At 48.9% G+C, this 21,921-nt stretch overlaps 1 protein-coding gene across 1 annotated transcript in view; it reads right to left on the bottom strand.

Annotated features, from left to right (window-relative positions):
• Positions 1–21,921, bottom strand: part of GALNT16 (polypeptide N-acetylgalactosaminyltransferase 16) — a 104,338-nt gene that overhangs the window by 16,885 nt on the left and 65,532 nt on the right. Inside the window, 9 exon segments of the mRNA XM_036843082.1 lie at positions 2,218–2,259; positions 2,261–2,327; positions 2,625–2,709; positions 4,265–4,352; positions 7,228–7,349; positions 9,438–9,503; positions 10,057–10,124; positions 11,084–11,182; positions 13,989–14,146. Of these exon segments, the coding sequence (XP_036698977.1) occupies positions 2,218–2,259; positions 2,261–2,327; positions 2,625–2,709; positions 4,265–4,352; positions 7,228–7,349; positions 9,438–9,503; positions 10,057–10,124; positions 11,084–11,182; positions 13,989–14,146 (795 nt within the window).

Genomic DNA, 21,921 nt, shown 5'->3' with positions numbered 1-21,921 from the left:
CAGGAGTGGAGCGAGGTGCGGGGAGGGCAGAAGAGCTGAGGGCGGAGCTGGAGGTGTGTGCTTGCGGGGGGAAGGGCAGATGGTGTAAGGACTTCGGGTTTTGCTCTGAGTGATGCGGGAGCCCTTGCAGGGTCTTGAGCAGCTGAGTAACATAATCTGACTACCTTTTAAAAGGATCCCTAATGAGAATCCCAAGGTTTTCACGTTGGCCACCCTCACTCAAGGCGGCCTCTGGGTTCCGGCGTTTGGCTCTCTCAGGGGAAACAGGAACGAGTCTCGGTTTGGGCACCTCCCTTCCTTCCACAAATGAACAGTTCTGAAAGGCCCAAACCCATCAGTGACGAGAGTCTCCTGGCTCAAAACTGGTCCCAGCAGCTGAACGTCTGAGCACCACGGCTAGCCTAGGAATTTCTTTGAATTTTTTCGAAGAAACAAAACCCTCCCTACAACCACTGTGTGGTTCACCTTTCAGTTCTGCAATCACTGAGCCCTGGCCTCAGGCAGAGTTTGAAGTTAGCTATTTGACCATTCACTTGTTTCTCCATCAGGCCCCAGCCTTAAAAAAAAAGAAGGAAGGAAAAAAGAAAAAGGCCTCTGGATGCAGCAGAGACCGTTACTTTCCCAGCCCTCTGAATCTTTACAGGAAACTGGATTTGCCAAAGCTCCCTTCAGGCTGAGATGGAGAACACAAAAGAGGTCACTTAGGCCCAAAATACATAAAAGGAGGTCAGAATGGAAGGGTCACTGCACCCCAGTTCCCAGAATTTACTCCTCTGAATGCCTGCCTGGAAACGGTTTCCAAGAGTAAGTTACAAAGGGGAGAAAATCCCACGCCTGTTTCCACTGCGGCTGGTCCTGAGTCGGAGCCCCACTGCCCATCTGTCCCACTGCCCCAGTCAGAGAGGGAAGAAAAGACCTGGTCCTTGCCTCCCAGAACACAGACTCTGACTTGGATCACACCTCACAACACTTAAGTTGGCTCCTGTAAAGGCACTACCTACACCTGTCAGACGTGGACTTTCCCGGCTGAGATCTGGAAGGTGGCATGTACCTCAGTTTGCCCATCTGTCAGATGGGTGAGATACCACCAGCCCTATTTACTTTGCAAAAAACCTGGTCAGGTTGAAAAAGGAAGCAGTGGGAAAGGGCTCTGCAAAGGACTGACTGGGTCCACTGCCAGAGCAAGGACAGGCCCTTTGTGTTTTCAAAAGCCTCAAGGTACCTGCCCCCAAAACCCTGCCCCACTCCTGGATCCCTGGGTTCGATCGCCACCCTCCTCCACCACGCTCCTCATCTGGGAGGCTGCCTGTGTGGGCTGCACCCCTGGGCTTCCTTCCTGTGTGAGGAAGTTCAGCCAGCAGGTCGGGGGAGAGTGAGGGCGGGTGTTTATCCCCTGACACCTTCCACCTGGCACAGTGGACTGGCTGCAGGCGCCCCAAGACCACAGCTACTGTCGGGGAGCACTCCCTCCCTGTCTTTCAGACCTGGGGGTGGCTACACCTCCCAGCAGTCACCAGCCCAGCCCTACCCTGGCCCTTGTGGTTCCCTGTAACTTGCCCACGCCGTGTAAATAGGCCCTTTTATAAACCCCCCTTAAATTACCCACATCAGATGTTCCATCTGCACCCAGCCTTTATCTCACCTGAACCTCACCAGCGACCCTAGGGGTTCACTGGCTCTTCCCTTTCCTTGTGGGGCTAAGGGTTCCTATGGTCTCATAATAATAATAATGGCTACCAGCATCTTCACCCCCCTCATCTCACTGAGTGCTTATAACAGCTTGGGGAAACTGAGGTTCGAGGAGGCTTTCACTTGCCCAGGGCCAAACAACTTATAGGTGGTAGGGCCAGGATTTGCACCCAGGCCATCTGACCCCATTGCTTACGTTTAACCGCCACCCCCTACTGCACACACCACCCCAGCCTTTCTTGTAGGAAGCAGCCATGTGCTTCCTCCATACACGTGTCTAGCCATGTGGCCACAGGTTCTCCCTGACCACCTAATCTCTTTGTTGACTAGCTGTGTGGCTCTGGACAAATTACTTAACCTCTCTGTGCCTCAGTCTCTTTACCAGTAGAATGGAGATATAATAGTACTTACTTCAGAGATTCACTGTGAGGATTTAAGGAGTCCATATGTGTAACATCCTTAGGGCCTTACATATAGAAAACACTCAATCCGGGTTACCTATTATTATTATTGTGGTTATTTCCCAACTTACCAAAATTCCTCTCCCCCCCAGATGTCCATCTGGGCATCCATACTTTCCCAAGTGGTTAAACCAAGACTTGTCAATCACGAAGATTCCTCCAGCTATGACAGGTGTCCTGGGAGCAGGAGAGGAAGAGGGTAACACATGAGCTGGAAAATCTGAGCCCTCTAGATGGCCCCAGGGCCCGGCCATTTGCCCTAGCATCCCCCACTTGCAGAGTCACTGGGGTCGGATATCTGTCCCCGCTTGTTGGCCTCTGGCCTCTCTCTCTTCCCAGGGCCCAGAAACAGAGTTAGCCCTTGGATCGTGCACCCCTAGGAGCCCTGGCGACTGAAATGGCCCTCCCAGGAGCCTCCAAAGCCCCTGACTCAGGGAAGGAAGGGGTCTCTCCAGAGCCCACAGCAGTCCTGACCTTATGGGCTTGGTGGGGTCTGTCCGGGCAATCTTCTGCTCCAGAGGGATCTGCTCCCACTTGAAATGCAGGCTCCAGTCAAATCCTAAGGGACAGACTGGGGTGAGGATGGGGCTCGGGGGCTCTTGTCGCCTCACTCCACCACCCCTGAGAGTGTTCCTTGATCAGAACCCAGCTTGTAGAGGGCCCTGGGCAATTCATGTAGTCATTGCTTCATTCAGAACAAGACAGGTCCCTGTCCTCATGGAGTTTCAATCTACTGGGTAAGACAAAGACTTACAAAGATAAATCAGTAAATGGATAATATGTCAGTTGGGGTTGAAAAGTGCTAAAAAAAAGAAAAAAAAGAAAGAAAAGAAAGGAGGGGTACCCATGCCATTCTAGTAAGGGTAGACAGGAAAGGCTCTCTGAGGAGGTAACATTTGAGTAGAGACCTGAATGAAGAACTGATCCATGCAGACATGTAGGGAAAGGGAATTCCACGTGGGGGAATAGCAAGTGCAAAGGCCCTGAGGTGATTTCCCTAAGGAGAAATGCCTGGCTCCCTTCAGAATCCCACTCAGCCTCAACGTCTAATGACTCTGTCCATTTATTGGAAAAACTGAGCCCCAAATAGGAAATCCACTCTGCGCATTAGCTCCTGGCAAAAGATTCTCTGGAACAGCCTGCCCAATAGAACTTGCTGCAATGATGGAAATGTCCTATATCTGCACTGTCCAACGTGGTAGACACTAGTCACATGTGGTTATTGAGCACTTGAAATGCTGCTAGGGCAATTTAGGAACTGAGTTTTGAATTTTACTTAATTTTAATTAATTTAAATTTACATAGCCAAAAGTGGCTATTATCTACTGTATTGGACAGCACAGTTCTAAAGCCTAGACCAGAGCTGCCCAAAGAAATACAATGCAAGCCGGAGACACAAGCCACACATGCAATTTAAATTTTTCTAGTAGCCATATCAAAAAGTAAGAAGAACATATGAGATTAATTTGAATAATGTATTTTTTAATGCAGGTATATCCAAAATACTATCATTTCAATCATTATCATTGATGAACATATTCATAATCAATACAAAAAATTATTAATGAGATATTTTATATTCTTTCATACTAAGTCTTCAAAACCTGGTGTATAGTTTTTCTTACAGCACATCTCAGTTCAGATTGGTCACATTTCAAGAGCTCAATAGCCACATGTGGCTAATAACTACCATATTTGGCCAGGTCTAGACCATTTCCAGGCATACAGGTCAGGAAACCGTGCAAAGTTGAGGGCTCCCCCTTCCTCACCCCCAAGACAGTAGTCATATCATGTTCTTCTGCCAGGACTTGTGGACATGGTGCCTGGGCTGGCAGTATTTGAGAAGGATGTGTCAAAGTTTGGGGGGAGGGAAAGATCAGAGACTAGCTTGGCTCTGTCCCTGATTGTGCCAGGAGCCTGCAACTGCCAGCTCTGGCCCTTGGTCCCCAACCCCACGGCTCTACACAATCCCCTTTCGTTTTCTAGAGGTAAAGGGGGTGGGGGTGTGAGACGCTCTGGCACAGTTGGGAAGAAGAGCACCAAGCCAGGGCTTTTGCCTGCCCTCACCTGCCTCCTTTCAGGTCTAGAGCCCCTCCCCTGGGAGCCGGACCCACCTCCCCGAAGGTCAGCAGATGCAGCAAGGTAGGCGAAATTATCCAGACTGATGACATCAATGATGGGGCTCACCACGCGGGTGTGATCCTAGGAGAGGACACATGAGATGGCGTGAGGCCAGTGACTCTGTGAATAAAGGCCCAACTGCCTGCTCTGTGAAGAAGTTCTCTTCGAGGCATTGGGCACTCAGCACCTCCTGCAGAACACGTCAGGCTCCCAGGAGCTGTCCTGCATCACCACATCTAGGCTCCCGGAAGGTCCCTCTTGGGTCTCATGGGCACGATGCTCTCCCAGCCTCTTCCTCTCACATCATGTTGAGCCCTGCCAGGATCTCACCTCCTCAGTAAAGCCCTCCCTGATTGCTGCAGGCTGAGGACTTCTTCCTCTTTTAAACTGCTCTCACAATTATAGACCAGACAATTCCTGGGACAGTGAATCAGATGCTGCCTGATGTGGATCTTCTGTTGCTGGTTTGAACTGTTGTTTTACTAATTGTCGTCAGTCTTTGTACATGTTGAGGTTGAGTCTTCCCAAATGGACAACCAGCAGCTTAAGGGCAGGGACCCTGCAGTCTCTGTGTAACCTGGGTGGCACTCCTCTCATGCCACATCCACTTCAAAGTCAGACTCACACTCCCTTCATCATCTCCCAGACACAAATCCACCTCCAAAACATTAGTGGGTAATATGCCAACTTTACTAAAGGTTTTTTCTGGGGGTGAGGGGTGGGGGATAGTGGCGGTGGTGGTGGATTTTATCATATACCACGTGCAAAACTTAATTGCCCTCCATCAGCAGGATGTCTGTTCTCTTCTTTTCTCCCTCCATGGAGGGACATGGAACAGAGCTTCTTCTCCCTCCTCTCTCTGCATTCTGTGCTGACCCTCAAAATCCTCTTGTCTGCAACTTGGAATCCAGCTCTGCCCCTCAGTTCACACTCCATCTCAGGACGACAAAACTGTGGGACGTGGCAGAACAGGGGAGACCATCCACGGTCTCCCACAGTGTTCTATGGGGGCCTCACCTTATCCTCTTTATAGACTTTTTTGTATTGAGATATAATTCACATTTTTATAACAATTTTATTAGATATAATTGATACACTATAAAATTCGCCGTTTTAAAGAGTACAATTCAGTGGTTTGTAGTATATTCACAAGGTTGTGGCACCGTCACCACTAATTCCAAAACATTTTCATCACCCCAATAAGAAACCCTGTACCATTAGCAGTCACTCCCCATACCCGCCTCCCTCCAGCCCCTGACAACCACTAATCCACTTTGTATTTCTATGGATTTATTTATTCTGGACACTTCATATAAATGGAATCATATAATATGCAGTGTTTTGTTACTGGCTTCTTTCACTTAGCATAAGGTTTTCAAAGGTCATCCATATTGTAACATGTATCATTACTTCATTCTTTTTATGGCTGAACAGTATTCCACTGTATGGATATATCACATTCTGTTTACCCATTCACGGTTGATAGACATTTTGCTGTTTCCATGTTTCAGCTATTCTGAATAACACTGCTCTGAACACTCAGGCACAAGTTTTTGTGTGGGGTATGTTTTCATTTCTCTTGAGTATATACCTAGCAGTGGAATTGCTGGGTCATATGGTAACTCTACGTTTAAACTTTTGAGGAAGTGCCAGACTGTTTTCCAAAGTGGAAAACAGCACCATTTGACACGCTCCCCAGCAATGTATAAAGACTCCTATTTATCTACATCCTCACCAGCAATTGTACTGTCCATCCTTTTGATTATAACCATCCTGTAGGTATCAAGTGGTACCTCATTGTGGTTTTGACTTGCATTTCCCTAATGACTTAACGTTGAGCATCTTTTCATGTGCTTGTTGACCACTTGTCCATTTTCCATTGCGGTGTGTGGGCTTCTCAACGCGGTGGCTTCTCTTGTTGCGGAGCATGGGCTCTAGGCTTGCGGGCTTCAGTAGTTGTGGCACGCAGGCTCAGTAGTTGTGGCTCGCGAGCTCTAGAGCACAGGCTCAGAAGTTGTGGCACACGGGCTTAGTTGTTCTGTGGCCTGTGGGATCTTCCCAGACAAGGGCTCAAACCCGTGTCCTCTGCATTGGCAGGCAGATTCTTAACCACTGTGCCACCAGGGAAGCCCCTTTGCTCATTTTTATTTTTTATTTTTATTTTTTTATTTTTTAAATTATTTATTTATTTATTTATTTATTTATTTATTTTTGGCTGTGTTGGGTCTTCGTTTCTGTGTGAGGGCTTTCTCTAGTTGCGGCGAGCGGGGGCCACTCTTCATCGCGGTGCACGGGCCTCTCACTGTCACGGCCGGGCCTCTCTTGTTGCAGAGCACAGGCTCCAGACGCGCAGGCTCAGTAGTTGTGGCTCACGGGTCTAGTTGCTCCGCGGCATGTGGGATCTTCCCAGACCAGGGCTCGAACCCATGTCCCCTGCATTAGCAGGCAGATTCTCAACCACTGTGCCACCAGGGAAGCCCCCTTTGCTCATTTTTAAATTGGGCTATTTGTCTTTTATGGTTGAGTTGAAATCACCTCATCCTGTGCTCCATATGTCCAAATCCTCCCCATTCTAGAGAACAGCAGACACATGGGAGGGCCCCCTGCTTGAGAATACCATCCTCTCCTCCCTCCTTCTCAGGCTTCCCAGCCTGACTCACCCTCACTCCTCATCACTCTCTCAAGAGGAAAACAACACCACCCATTCGTAGTAGGAGCTTTGTGGCTCACCCAGGCTTTCAGCCAATTTAATTCTCACCACAACCCAGTGGGACAAATATTACAATTATCCCTGTTTTCAGATGAGAAAGCTCAATGAGGTGAAGTTACTCAGGAGGGAGCAGACCATTTAGGCTTCCTACTCTGCCTGCCCAACTCCAGAGACCGTTCATCATCTCCCCTCATGCCAAGGACATGTGGGCACGTCCAGGGCTCCCCCAGGGACAGACAGACTTACCTCCTTCACCCGCTGCAGCATGGGCTGCAGCCACTCGGTGTTCACTTCGCAGTGGCTGTCCAGAAAGGTGAGGACAGCAGCTGTGGCCACATCTGCCCCGCGAACTCGGGACCGGATCAGCCCTGCAATGGGAAGGGACAAAGGATGGTGCTGGGATTGAGCCAATTTGCTCAGCCGTCCCCCCAAAGTCTCAGGGCTCTCCGCCCCTTAGGGCTGAGGTTTCCTCTGAGTTATTGTGATTTAACTTTACTTCGTATTTCTTGATTTCTTCCCTCCCTCTTTTTCTTTCTCTCACCCATCCATCAACCATCATTACTCCAAGGTTATTCTCTGAGTGCCTGCTGCATGCCAGACATTGGACTCTGGGGACACACTGATGAACAGTCAGAGTTTAGTGAACAGAAGTTGCAATAAGGTGTGGTTTGGTACCAAAGGAGAGCCAGAAACCACCACTTAGGAACCGCAGGGTGGTCCCCTCCAGCTGCACTATCCTCTATGACATGCAGAGAGTCTTCTAGACTAAGACAAGCTGGAGTTAGTATGCCAGCCCCTTCACTAACTGTAGCATATTATTTAACCTCTCTGAGCCTTAGTTTTCTTATCCAGAAGATTCAGAGAGAATAATCCCTGCCTCTTGGGGACAGTGCGTGGTGCCCAGGAAGCCGACACGTGCAGAGATTCTACTCTGCTTCCACCTCATTCCCCAGTCTCGCCGAAGGCTCGTCGACTGTCAAAAAAATGGCCTCACTTTTGGCAGCGCCCTGGTCGGAGCTGGGGACTTGCCTGATCAGGAGAGAGGAGACCCAGATGGTCCTGCCCCTGACAGAGCAGCCACTGGTGTGGGGAGATTTCCCTGGCCACACACAACTCTGCCCAGCACTCTACTGCCCCATCCTTCTACTCCATAGGGAGCTGTAAAGCACCTAATCATAAATTTACATCTATGTTGGGTAAAACCCCAGGGAACAGCATACTCCCAGGCCTAACGGCACCTGCAGCCCAGTGCTTGGGAGAGATCGCTCTCTGGCCTCTTCCATTCCAGTTTGAAGGTCCCCTCGGCCTGACTGGACTTTCTTAAATACACTCATCACATCTCTTTCTTTCCTTCCTTCCTTCCTTCCTTCCTTTCTTCCTTTCCTCCCTCCCTCCCTCCCTCCTTCCTTCCTTTCCTTCTTCCTTCCTCTCTCTCTCCCTCTCTTTTTCTCTCTCTCTCTCCCTCTCTCACCTTCAGTGGCTCCCTATTCTCTGCTTTATCAAGTCTAAATGCCCCCCGTCATCTATCCTCACCCCACTCATTCCTCGTGCTGACCAGGCCCAATTCTCCCAGGAAGGGAGACTAAGTAGAGGGAGGTTAAGAGGCTGGGCTCTGGGTGGGCCCCCTGCCCCGGGGTGCAATCCTGGTTCCTTTATTCATCACTCTAGGCAAATTACTGAACCTTCTTAAACCCCAGTTTCCTTATTTGCAAAACAGAATGATGGTCTGTTATGAGGACTGAACATGAGAATGTGGGCAGAGTGAATGCTACAGGGTGAGAATGCAGGAAACTCAGGAAGAGGCTGTTAGTACTTCTTGTACCCAGGCCGGACTGATGCCTTTGCTCGCAGAGTCCCTGGGCCTGGAACGCCCTCCCTTGTGCCCTATTCATCTGTCTCACAACCCCTTCACCCAATCCAGGCCCCCTCTCTGGTCATTCCCCTCTCCTTCGGCTCCCTCTCCTCCATCTCCTTTCTACCCCCATATAATTATAACCAGCCTCAGCTCCATAATAAGCTCTCCGAGGGCAGGGACCATATTTATACTTCTTTTGTGTCCCCTAGAGTGCCGTGTACAATCCTACACTGTAGTCGGTGCTCCAAAACACCTCTTGATTGGAAGTGCGGTCACATCTGCTTTATACTGCCCTGTGGTTTTCTCAAAGCATTTAAGCCTTACAATAACTGTGCAGGACAGAAAGGGTACTATTATTATTCCCACATCTCAGGAGAGACGACGAAGGCAGCCGGAAGCAGAGCTATTTACCTACAGTTACACTGTGATAGGGGCTGACCCAAGATAGCAAGAGGGTCTTTCCCCAGACCTTGGTCCTGGCCACCAGGAACGCAGCAGGACCACACTGGCTTGGTATGACATGGCACCAAAAGGGAGTGGGGAGGTGCAGAAGTCTAGATCAAAAGAGGTCTGTGGTGGCACCTAGGGTCCAAGAACTTACCTTCCCGCCGGTCATTGCGCAGGCATTTGACCTTGGGGATCCTGGTCAGGAGAAGGCAGTCTTCAGCTGGGGGTGGAGAGAAGGAAGCAAACTCATTCAGATATTGACATCAGACCACATGTGGTTCGACCACTACTGGAACTTCCCAGGAGCTTCTCCAGACCAGGCCCAGGGGAAGGCGAGGCATGGAGGAGAGCAGTCATCTCCACTGGCCAAAGGATCGCCCTGTCCTCCACTCCCCGGCCAGACTGAGGACTGCCTGTACTTGTGGCATTACCCCCCAGGGGGCACCAGAGAGCACCAGCGCTGTCACCAGTCCAACAGCCTCGGAGCTAGATTGTGGGGACAATACTCTGCACACGGCAGTTGTGATAATGAAGGACGCTGCTGAGGCAGTTTAATTTTTTCTTTAATGTCATCTCACTGGTGTCCCATCAAAGCAACACCACTCCTTTTGCACCAGGGAGCAGAGCCAGGGAGGGCACCTAGAAAAGACTGAAGATCCCCGCGGGGAGCAGAGGTCAGCCTGTGATGGCCAGAACAACCTCAAGAGTGCTTCCCTTGGCATTCTGGGGAAATGGGGTGTGAAGGGGTGCAAAAAAAGAAGGTGCGTACTTACGATCTGAACTGAAGTCATCCACTAGAATGATCTCCTGGATCAGGCTGGCAGGAGTTCTGTTCAGGACGCTGGAGCAGTGATGGGGACAGAGGAGCCCAGATTTAGACGTCACCTTCTACTTCCTTCTTCCTGCCATGGGTTCCCCCACTGCCCACCTCGGAAGCCCGCACACTGGCCACGGGCAGCTGCTAGCAAACCTTCCGGGCCCTGGTCAATGGCTGAGGGGCAGTGTGATCCTCAGGGTCCTCCAAGACCCTGCTGACCCTGCTGCCTGGACCCTCAGGTACTTGGGACCCACCCCAGATGGGGGGTGGGGACTGCCCTAGTTTAGCTGTTGAGGCAGGACCTTAGCTGCTCTGGCTACCTGGGCTTAACAAGCCCACCTGAGGACAACCCCCGCTGGCCCCGAAGCTGTCTGCTTGGAAAGCTAGCGAGGCTCCTTCTGGCCTGATGGGTCCGGAGGGGTGTTCTCAGAAAGCTCCCCCGCCAACTCTTTCCCTCCCACCATCCCTCCTCCTCCTTCACTCCCTGGTGAAGGAAACCTAAACTTCTTTAATCCCTGCAATATCACTGGGTACTCCATTCTGAATCCTATTCTTATCTAAGTTCATTAAGAAATGAGGTGAGAAGTCAAACTTGACCACGGGGCCAAGCTTAGGAGAACAGGAGGGGCACCGCTCTCTGAATCGCTGACAGGTGCCTACTGGGCTGGCATCCATCCCCCTGAGGCCTCATGTCCGTCCCCACCGCCCTGGGCTCCTGACCCCTGCATTTCTGCCCGAGTCCTGGGGACCTGACCTTGTGTTTGTGCATCTCGCTAACAGTTGGACTTCTTGGGTCTCCCTGACCCTGATGCACCAGCCTCAGCCTCTCAGAAGGGCAGAACACCCCCTGCCAGTGCCCGCTGGTCTTCACGCCGTCTGGCCACAGCACCCAGTCTCAGTGTCCTCCCCTGCCAGGGCCCAGCAGATCCCCGAGGCCTGGGGGAGCTGCACCACTGAGATGAAAGATCCAAGGTGGGGCTCACCTTTTCACCGTGCGCAGGAGGGTGGAGCGGGCTTCGTTGTGGAAGGTGATGATGACGCTGGTGGCCGGCAAGTCCGAGGAATAGGACACGGAGGGGCAACTGAGAAGAGAGCAGAGAGGACAGAGGGCAGCTGTGAGAGTGTTCTCAGGGCAGGCTTAAGCTTCTCTGTGTCCAGCCTGCTGCCCCCTGAAGCCGGCATGGGCCCCGGGCCTCCACACCCATGCCCAGCCCACTCAGGCCGCCCAGCCTGGAGTCCTTGGAGGGAAGCAGAGGTTGGGGGACCTTCCCAGGCCTGGGTGCTCTTTACAAAAGACCTAGAGCACTCGGAGCCCCACAGTCACTGAAGTGTTGAGGAGGGATCGACGTGTGTAGGCACCGCACAGGCCCCAGGATCAAGCCCCGGACCAACACACAGAACTCCCTGCCCGAGGGGGCAGCCAAGAGAGACAAAATGGCAGAGGGGAGAAGAGGGAAAATGGCCTCTCTTTGTCTCTGACACCCTGTAGCTTCTTCCTTCTCATCTCCTGGCGGCTCCTGACATCTGGTGGGATCTGGAGAGGAACCGTTCCCATCCTGCCCTCCCGTGAACTCCTCCCTCTCGCTGCCACCACTAACAGCCGCCTGGTGACACCGGGCAGGGGAGCAGCCTCACTCTTCCCATGGGCCCTGGGACACCTGGGGGAAACCAAGTCTCTGAGGAGACACCAAAGGCAGGTCCCCCTACCTCACTCCCTCCCCCAGCAGCTCTGCGCTCCGCCTTCTCCAGACACCACATTTTGGGCACATTGGCTTCCCCATGCTCAGAAAAGGGAATTAAAATGATCCATCCCTGCCAGGCTTCATCCTTGTCGGTTCTGCGAATGCTTCTGTGAATGCATTTATTGGTGCTCCTGGGGCCGCGGCGGGAAGGCAGCCGCAGTGCTAGTTTTCATGGCCATCTTCTTTATTACAACTGCTCTCTGACTATTCCAGCGGTGACTGTTTTTTCATTATGACATTCATTCCACTGACAGCGGCTTACAGCCGAATTCCCAGGCCCATTGCCTGCCCTGCAGAGCAGCCCAGGTCAGACAGGCAAGTTCCACTAGCCTGGGACCCCCACCAGAGAAATCCTGAGAGGCCTTAAAATAATCCTCCTTGAGAGAGGATGTCGGGGAGTGGGAGGGGTAGAGAAATTCACCTCTGCCCTGGGAAGCCAGGCGTCCCAAGTGCCTCTCCTCCCAGAGGCGTGTGGGTTTGGGGGTAGGAGGGGGCTTGGTCTGCTGAGATGGGGAGCCCTGGGGGAAGCAGTCACTTCCTGGGCACCCAGACCCCCTGCACTGACCGCTATGGCCCCAGGTCTCTATCTTTGAAGCCCAACGATCTAGTGCCCAGGAAGGATGCCAAGCCCACTGGACTTCTGGTCTCCGTGAGTGACAAGGAAGGTGCTAGAAGCAGGCCCCCTTCTGCACCTTTATCTCACACACATCCGTTGTGCTGCAGAGTAGCTGCTTCAGAAGGAAAAGCAATCTTTTTTTTTTTAAATTTTATTTATTTATTTATTTATGGCTGTGTTGGGTCTTCGTTTCTGTGCGAGGGCTTTCTCTAGTAGCGGCAAGTGGGGGCCACTCTTCATCGCGGTGCGCGGGCCTCTATCGCGGCCTCTCTTGTTGCGGAGCACAGGCTCCAGACGCGCAGGCTCAGCAATTGTGGTGCGCGGGCCTAGTTGCTCCACAGCATGTGGGATCTTCCCAGACCAGGGCTCGAACCTGTGTCCCCTGCATTGGCAGGCAGATTCTCAACCACTGCACCACCAGGGAAGCCCAGGAAAAGCAATCTTGACGCAAGTCACCCTCGCCTACCCTCAAACCAAGACCTGCCCGGCGCTGGGCACACAGCCGGCTCCAACGCAGCCCACGTTGGCCATTCAAAGCTGCAGGCGCACGAGTGGGTCAGCTCCAACCCCGCCTCGCTGCCTCGATCGATGTCTGCACAGAGCACAGAGGAGGCCCCCAAACCAGCCTGGGTTGGCAAGGAACCTTCCCCGGAGGAGAGGACGCTGAGGAGAGTCGTAAGGGTGTGGCGGGGAGGCGTTCAGGCAGAGGAAACGGCCTGTGTGTGGAAACAAGGAGGGAGGCCAGAGGAGTCCGGGAGTGAGGGAGCACCAAGGGCTAGGTGCAAAGGAGCAGAGCCTCGGAGGGGACCAGGTGGCTTGTACTTCAGGGAAAGGAGCTTAGACTGTTCCCATAGGTGAGGGCAGGGAGAGGAGAGGTTGAAGGTGGAGACTCGTATCATCCAGACGGGACACGACAAGGGCCTGAACCAGGGAGGGGGCTGATGACTTGCCCACTCACACTGAGCAGAGCCAAGCTGGGGTCCGCGTGGAAGGTGTCCTAGATCCTGGCCTAGGGCCTCTCCCACCTACCACTGTGGGAGAACAAGGAGCAAGACTGCCAAGCATTCCTGGGAGCTGCTGAGGAAGTGGCGGCAGCGGGGCAGGAGGAGAGGAAGGAGAGGGGGCGGTGCACAGCACTCTACTGTTGGCACAGTGCAGGCAGGGCTGGCGGCCCCTCTTCACCTCAGACATCACCAGACGGGCCCCAAGAATGCCAGGCTAGCCCACCCCCTCAGACATCCCCGTGGTCCCCTGGCAGGTCACTCTTGCTGGGATTCCAGCCTGAGGTATTTAGGGGCCTCTCTGGCCTCACTGGGAAGTCTCCTGGGACCTCTCAGGCTCTCAGGAGGTCAGTGAAATAAAGATGAGTCAGGAAAACGACAGATGGTAAGAGTTTGAATGTCTCAATAGCTGGACCGAGTCTGAGGAAATCTTCCTCATTTCTTAAATCCACATGACTGAAAGAAAAGCCAACTGGTGCTGGCCCTTCCCTCCACCTTTCTTTCTCCACCGGCACAATGGAGGCCACACCTGTAATGGCGGGTGTCCCGGATGGGCCGGTCAGGGCTCAGCTTGTCACTCTCCAGCTGGTTGAAGGCATGCTGTCTGTAGGGGTCCTCTCCAGGCTTCAGCTGCTTGGCTGCCAGGTACGCCTTCTCATCAAAGCCTTTCGAGGGTGTTCCTGTCACCTGAGACAAAGGTCAGCATCAGAGGAGCCACAGGCAAGAGGATAAAGTAGCCACTGTGTGGTAAGCACTTACGACACAGTAGGACCCAACTGCATTATCTCATTTGTATCTGTGAGCAGGAGATCGTTATTTCCCCCATTGTACAGATGAGGAAACTGAGCTCGTGACAGTACCCCCATGTGTGGGGGCAGGGAGTACATGGGAACTCTCCGTACTTTCCGCTCAATTTTGTGCAACTAAAACTGCTCTTAAAAAATAAAGCTTATTAATAAAAAAGCTCAAGGTCAGAGCTAGTAGGTCACAGGTTTCTGGAATCAAAATGGTTGTTCTGACTCTGAAGCCCACACTCTTGACCAGTGCTCTTAGCTGGATATGGAGATGGTGACACCTGGAGGGCACCTGACCCCCAAAATGAGGTGTCCTGAGAGGTCACCAAGCAACCTGCAGATTGACAGTCTCCTAGGGATAAACTTGGGCCTGACACTGGGCTAGGCATACAGGAGGTGCCTGATCAGTAAAACATCCAGCGCTGGGACAAGCTGCTGCCCAGAGAACCACCTGTGAGGTCCAGCAGACCCTCACAGGCTAATGCCAGAGCTGCTAGGACGCAAATGCACAGGCAGTGATGCATCTTCTCTGGGACTTGTGTTTGCTGCTGAAATAGCTCACGTCAGGCCTCCCGGGCACCCCAGTGCTAAGTGCTGGGGAGTGATGGATGACAGATGCCATGGCCCAGCCTCCCTCCTCTTAGCCACACCCTGCTTTGTGCTCCCAAACTCCCCCCATGAAAGACACTGGGGAAAGATACATCTGAGATGAATGGATGAGTGGATGGATCCTGACATCTCATTATCTGAACCACACTGCCAGCCGGATGTTGCCTGGAAATATCATCAACGTTGAGCGCATCTCGACTCCGCCCCTTCCACCTGACCAGCAGCCCGGGCAGGACCTGTGGGCCCACAGGGGCAGCAGGACGGCGGGTGAGAGTTGTCCAGGCACAGAACCCCTGCGTGAGAACTCCATCACAGGCCTAGTCTCTAGAGGGACAGTCCCAAGAAGACAGCTCGACCTGTGGAGAGGAGATGGATGTGTTGGGAGATCCACCAGCAGCCTAGGGCCTCCACATTCCCCTGAGAGCCTAGCTCCCAGCCTCATGGGACAGGAATGCAAAGGTTCCGGGGAGTGCCTGTCTCCTAAGGGCTGCCTCTCTGTAGTGTTCCTGCCTCCTAGGAGCCAGTCCCTGAGCTCCCTGAGGTCAGAGCCAGTGAGGGAGGTTCCCTCATGTGTACTGGGCCCAGCCCTGTGCCACACACGTTCTCAGGATGGTGACAACAGCTGCACTGCCACGCTGTGATATTCTTATTTGGTGCCATGCCAGGGACTGGACAGATGGGTCAGAGTCCCCATAGACTCGCAATCCATTGCAGGAAAGAGAGAACAAGTGGAAGGAGGGGATGGGTTCAAGATGGTGGAGTAGAAGGACGTGCTCTCACTCCCTCTGGCGAGAGCACCAGAATCACAACTAACTGCTGAACAATCATTGACAGGAAGACCCTGGAACTCACCAAAAAAGACACCCCACATCCAAAGACAAAAGAGAAGCCACAATGAGACGGTAGGAGGGGCGCAATCACAATAAAATCAAATCCCATAACTGCTGGGTAGGTGACTCACAGACTGGAGAACACTTATACCACAGAAGTCCACCCACTGGAATGAAGGTTCTGAGCCTCACATCAGGCTTCCCAACCTGGGGGTCCAGCAACAGGAGGAGGAATTCCTAGAGAATCAGACTTTGAAGGCTAGCGGGATTTGATTGCAGGACTTCGACAGGACTGGGGGAAACAGAGACGCCACTCTTGGAGGGCACACACATAGTAGTGTGCGCATCAGGACCCAGGGGAAGGAGGAGTGACCTCATAGGAGACTGAACCAGACCTACCTGCGAGAGTTGGGGGGTCTCCTGCAGAGGCGGGGGGTGGCAGTAGCTCACCGTGAGGACAAGGACACTGGCGGCAGAAGTTCTGGGAAGTACTTCTTGGTGTGAGCCCTCCCAGGGTCTGCCATTAGCCCCACCAAAGAGCTGGAGTAGGCTCCAGTGTTGGGTTGCCTCAGGCCAACCAACCAACAGGGAGGGGACCAAGCCCCACCCATCAGCAAACAAGCGGATTAAAGTTTTACTGAGCTCTGCCCACCAGAGCAACACCCAGCTCTACCCACCACCAGTCCCTCCCATCAGGAAGCTTGCACAAGCCTCTTAGAGAGCCTCATCCACCAGAGGGCAGACAGCAGAAGCAAGAAGAACTACAATCCTGCAGCCTGTGGAACAAAAACCACATTCACAGAGAGACAGACAAGATGAAAAGGCAGAGGGCTATGTACCAGATGAAGGAACAAGATAAAACCCCAGAAAAACAACTAAATGAAGTGGAGATAGGCAACTTTCCAGAAAAAGAATTCAGAATAATGACAGTGAGGATGATCCAGGACCTCAGAAGAAGAATGGAGGCAAAGATCGAGAAGATGCAAGACATGTTTAACAAAGACCTAGAAGAATTAAAGAACAAACAAACAGAGATGAACAGTACAATAACTGAAATGAAAAATACACTAGAAGGAATCAATAGCAGAATAACTGAGGCAGAAGAATGGATAAGTGACCTGGAAGACAGAATGATGGAATTCACTGCTGTGGAACAGAATAAAGAAAAAAGAATGAGAAGAAATGAAAACAGCCTGAGAGACCTCTGGGACAACATTAAATGCAACAACATTCGCATTTTAGGGGTCCCAGAAGGAGAAGAGAGAGAGAAAGGACCTGAGAAAATATTTGAAGAGATTACACGAGAAAACTTCCCTAACATGGGAAAGGAAATAGCCACCCAAGTCCAGGAAGCACAGAGAGTCCCTGGCAGGATAAACCCAAGGAGAAACATGCCGAGCCACATAGTAATAAAATTGGCAAAAATTAAAGACAAAGAAAAATTATTGAAAGCAACAAGGGAAAAACGACAAATAACATACAAAGGAACTCCCATAAGGTTAACAGCTGATTTCTCAGCAGAACCTCTACAAGCCAGAAGGGAGTGGCATGACATATTTAAAGTGATGAAAGGGAAGGACCTACAACCAAGATTACTCTACCCAGCAAGGATCTCATTCAGATTTGATGGAGAGATCAAAAGCTTTACAGACAAGCGAAAGCTAAGAGAATTCAGCACCACCAAACCAGCTCTACAACAAATGCTAAAGGAACTTCTCTAAGTGGGAAACACAAGAGAAGAAAAGGACCTACAAAAACTAAACCATAACAATTAAGAAAATGGTAATAGGAACATACATATCGATAATTACCTTAAAAGTGAATGGACTAAGTGCTCCAACCAAAAGACTCAGGCTCGCTGGATGGATACAAAAACAACACCCATATATATGCTGTCTAGAAGAGACCCACTTCAGACCTAGGGACACATACAGACTGAAAGTGAGGGGATGGAAAAAGATATTCCATGCAGATGGAAATCAAAAGAAAGCTGGAGTAGCAATACTCATATCAGATAAAATAGATTTTAAAATAAAGACTGTTACAAGGGACAAGGAAGGACACTACATAATGATCAAGGGATCAATCCAAAAAGAAGATATAACAATTGTATGCACCCAACATAGGAGCACCTCAATACATAAGGCAACTGCTAACAGCTATAACAGAGGAAATCAACAGTAACACAATAATAGTGGGGGACTTTAACACCTCACTTACACCAATGGACAGATCATCCAAACAGAAAATTAATAAGGAAACAGAAGCTTTAAATGACACAATAGACCAGATAGATTTCATTGATATTTATAGGACATTCCATCCAAAAACAGCAGATTACACTTTCTTCTCAAGTGCACATGGAACATTCTCCAGGACAGATCACATCTTGGGTCACAAATCAAGCCTCAGTAAATTTAACAAAATTGAAATCATATCAAGCATCTTTTCTGACCACGCTATGAGATTAGAAATCAATTACAAGGAAAAAAACATAATAAACACAAACACATGAAGGCTAAACAATACATTACTAAATAACTAAGAGATCACTGAAGAAATCAAAGAGGAAATTAAAAAATACCTAGAGACAAATGACAATGAAAACACGATGATCCAAAACCTATGGGATGCAGCAAAAGCAGTTCTAAGAGGGAAGTTTATAGCAGTACAAGCCTACTTCAAGAAACAAGAAAAATCTCAAATAAACAATCTAACCTTACACCTAAAGGAACTAGAGAAAGAAGAACAAACAAAACCCAAAGTTAGCAGAAGGAAAGAAATCATAAAGATCAGAGCAGAAATAAATGAAATAGAAACAAAGAAAACAATAGCAAAGATCAATAAAAGTAAAAGCTGGTTCATTGAGAGGATAAACAAAATTGATAAACCATTAGCCAGACTCATCAAGAAAAAGAGGGAGAGGGGGACTTCCATGGTGGCGCAGTGGTTGAGAATCTGCCTGCCAATGCAGGGGACACAGGTTCGAGCCCTGGTCTGGGAGGATCCCACATGCCGCGGAGCAACTGGGCCCGTGAGCCACAATTACTGAGCCTGCGCATCTGGAGCCTGTGCTCCACAACAAGAGTCCACGATAATGAGAGGCCGGCGCACCGCGATGAAGAGTGGCCCTCGCTTGCTGCAACTGGAGAAAGCCCTCGCACAGAAACGAAGACCCAACACAGCCATAAATAAATAAATAAAAACTAAAAAAAAAAAAAGAGGGAGAGGACTCAAATCAATAAAATTAGAAACGAAAAAGGAGAAGTTACAACAGACACCACAGAAATACAAAGCATCCTAAGAGACTACTACAAGCAACTCTATGCCAATAACATGGACAACCTGGAAGAAATGGACAAATTCTTAGAAAGGTATAACCTTCCAAGACTGAACCAGGAAGAGATAGAAAATATGAACAGACCAATCACAAGTAATGAAATTGAAACTGTGATTAAAAATCTTCCAACAAACAAAAGTCCAGGACCAGATGGCTTCACAGGTGAATTCTGTCAAGCATTTAGAGAAGAGCTAACACCTATCCTTCTCAAACTCTTCCAGAACATTGCAGAGGAAGGAACACTCCCAAACTCATTCTATGAGGCCACCATCACCCTGATACCAAAACCAGAAAAAGATACTACAGAAAAAGACAAGTACAGACCAATATCACTCATGAATAGAGATGCAAAAATCCTCAACAAAATACTAGCAAACAGAATCCAACAACACATTAAAAGGATCATACACCATGATCAAGTGAGATTTATCCCAGGGATGCAAGGATTCTTCTATATATGCAAATCAATCAAAGTGATACACCATATTAACAAATTGAACAAGAAAAACCATATGATCATCTCAGTAGATGTGGAAAAAGCTTTTGACAAAATTCAACACCCAGTTATGATAAAAACTCTCCAGAAAGTGGGCATAGAGGGAACCTACCTCAACATAATAAAGGCCGTATAAGACAAACCCACAGCAAACATCATTCTCAATGGTGAAAAACTGAAAGCATTTCCTCTAAGATCAGGAACGAGACAAGGATGTCCACTCTCACCACTATTATTCAACATAGTTTTGGAAATCCTAGCCACAGCAATCAGAGAAGAAAAAGAAATAAAAAGAATACAAATTGGAAAAGAAGAAGTAAAACTGTCACTGTTGGCAGAGGACATGATACTATACATAGAGAATCCTAAAGATGCCACCAGAAAACTACTAGACCTACTCAATGAATTTGGTAAAGTTGCAGGATACAAAAAAAATGCACAGAAATCTCTTGCATTCCTATACACTAATGATGAAAAATCTGAAAGAGAGATTAAGGAAACACTCCCATTTACCACTGCAACAAAAAGAATAAAATACCTAGGAATAAACCTACTTAGGGAGACAAAAGACCTGTATGCAGAAAACTATAAGACACTGATGAAAGAAATAAAAGTTGATACAAACAGATGGAGAGATATACCATGTTCTTGGATTGGAAGAATCAATATTGTGAAAATGACTATACTACCCAAAACAATCTACAGATTCAATGCAATCCTTATCAAATTACCACTGGCATTTTTTACAGAACTAGAACAAAAAATCTTAAAATTTGTATGGAGACACAAAAGACCCCGAATAGCCAAAGCAGTCTTGAGGGAAAAAAACGGAGCTGGAGGAATCAGACTCCCTGCCTTCAGACTATACTACAAAGCTACAGTAATCAAGACAATATGGTACTGGCACAAAAACAGAAATATAGGTCAATGGAACAGGATAGAAAGCCCAGAGGTAAACCCACGCATCTATGGTCAACTAATCTTTGACAAAGGAGGCAAGGATATACACTGGAGAAAAGACAGTCTCTTCAATAAGTGGTGCTGGGAAAACTGGACAGCTACATGTAAAAGAATGAAATTAGAAAACTCTCTAACACCATACACAAAAATAAACTCAAAATGGATTAGAGACCTAAATGTAAGACCGGACACTATAAAACTCTTAGAGGAAAACATAGGAAGAACACTCTTTGACATAAATCACAGCAAGATCTTTTTTGACCCAGCTCCTAGAGTAATGGAAATAAAAACAAAAATAAACAAATGGGACCTAATGAAACTTAAAAGCTTTTGCAAAACAAAGGAAACTACAAACAAGACAAAAAGTCAACCCTCAGAATGGGAGAAAATATTTGCAAACGAATCAATGGACAAAGGATTAATCTTGAAAATATATAAACAGCTCATGCAGCTCAATATTAGAAAAACAGACACCTGAGTCCAAAAATGGGCAGAAGACCTAAATAGACATTTCTCCAAAGAAGACATACAGATGGCCAAGAAGCACATGAAAAGATGCTCAACATCACTAATTATTAGAGAAATGCAAATCAAAACTACAATGAGGTATCTCCTCACACCAGTTAGAATGGGCATCATCAGAAAATCTACAAACAACAAATGCTGGAGAGGGTGTGGAGAAAAGGGAACCCTCTTGCACTGTTGGTGGGAATGTAAATTGATACAGCCACTACGGAGAACAGTATGGAGGTTCCTTAAAAAACTGAAAATAGAATTACCATATGACCCAGCAATCCCACTACTGGGCATATACCCAGAGAAAACCATAATTCAAAAAGACACATATATTTGTTATAAAGCAGAAACTAACACACACACACACAAACAAAAAAAAGACACATATACCCCAATGTTCATTGCAGCACTATTTACAATATCCAGGCCATGGAAGCAACCTAAATGTCCATCGACAGATGAATGGATAAAGAAGATGTGGTACATATATACAATGGAATATAACTCAGCCATAAAAAGGGACAAAACTGGGTCATTTGTAGAGATGTGGATGGATCTAGAGACTGTCATATAGAGTGAAGTAAGTCAGAAAGAGAACAACAAATATCGTATATTAACGCATATATGTGAAACCTAGAAAAATGGTACAGATGAACCGGTTTGCAGGGCAGAAATTGAGACACAGATGCAGAGAACAGAAGTATGGACACTGAGGGGGGAAAGTGGCAGAGGGTGTTGGTGGTGGGATGAATTGGGAGATTAGGGTTGACATATATATACTAATATGTATAAAATGGATAACTAATAAGAACCTGCTGTATAAAAAAATAAATAAAATAAAATTCAAAAATTCAAAAAAAAAAAAAAAGGTAAGGACATCCAAAAAAAAAAAAATAGAGAGAAGGAGTGAAGGAAGG

The sequence above is a fragment of the Balaenoptera musculus genome, chromosome 2, assembly GCF_009873245.2.
Source record: "Balaenoptera musculus isolate JJ_BM4_2016_0621 chromosome 2, mBalMus1.pri.v3, whole genome shotgun sequence".
Classification (NCBI taxonomy): domain Eukaryota; kingdom Metazoa; phylum Chordata; class Mammalia; order Artiodactyla; family Balaenopteridae; genus Balaenoptera; species Balaenoptera musculus.
This window is presented reverse-complemented; position numbering and strand designations above follow the sequence as displayed.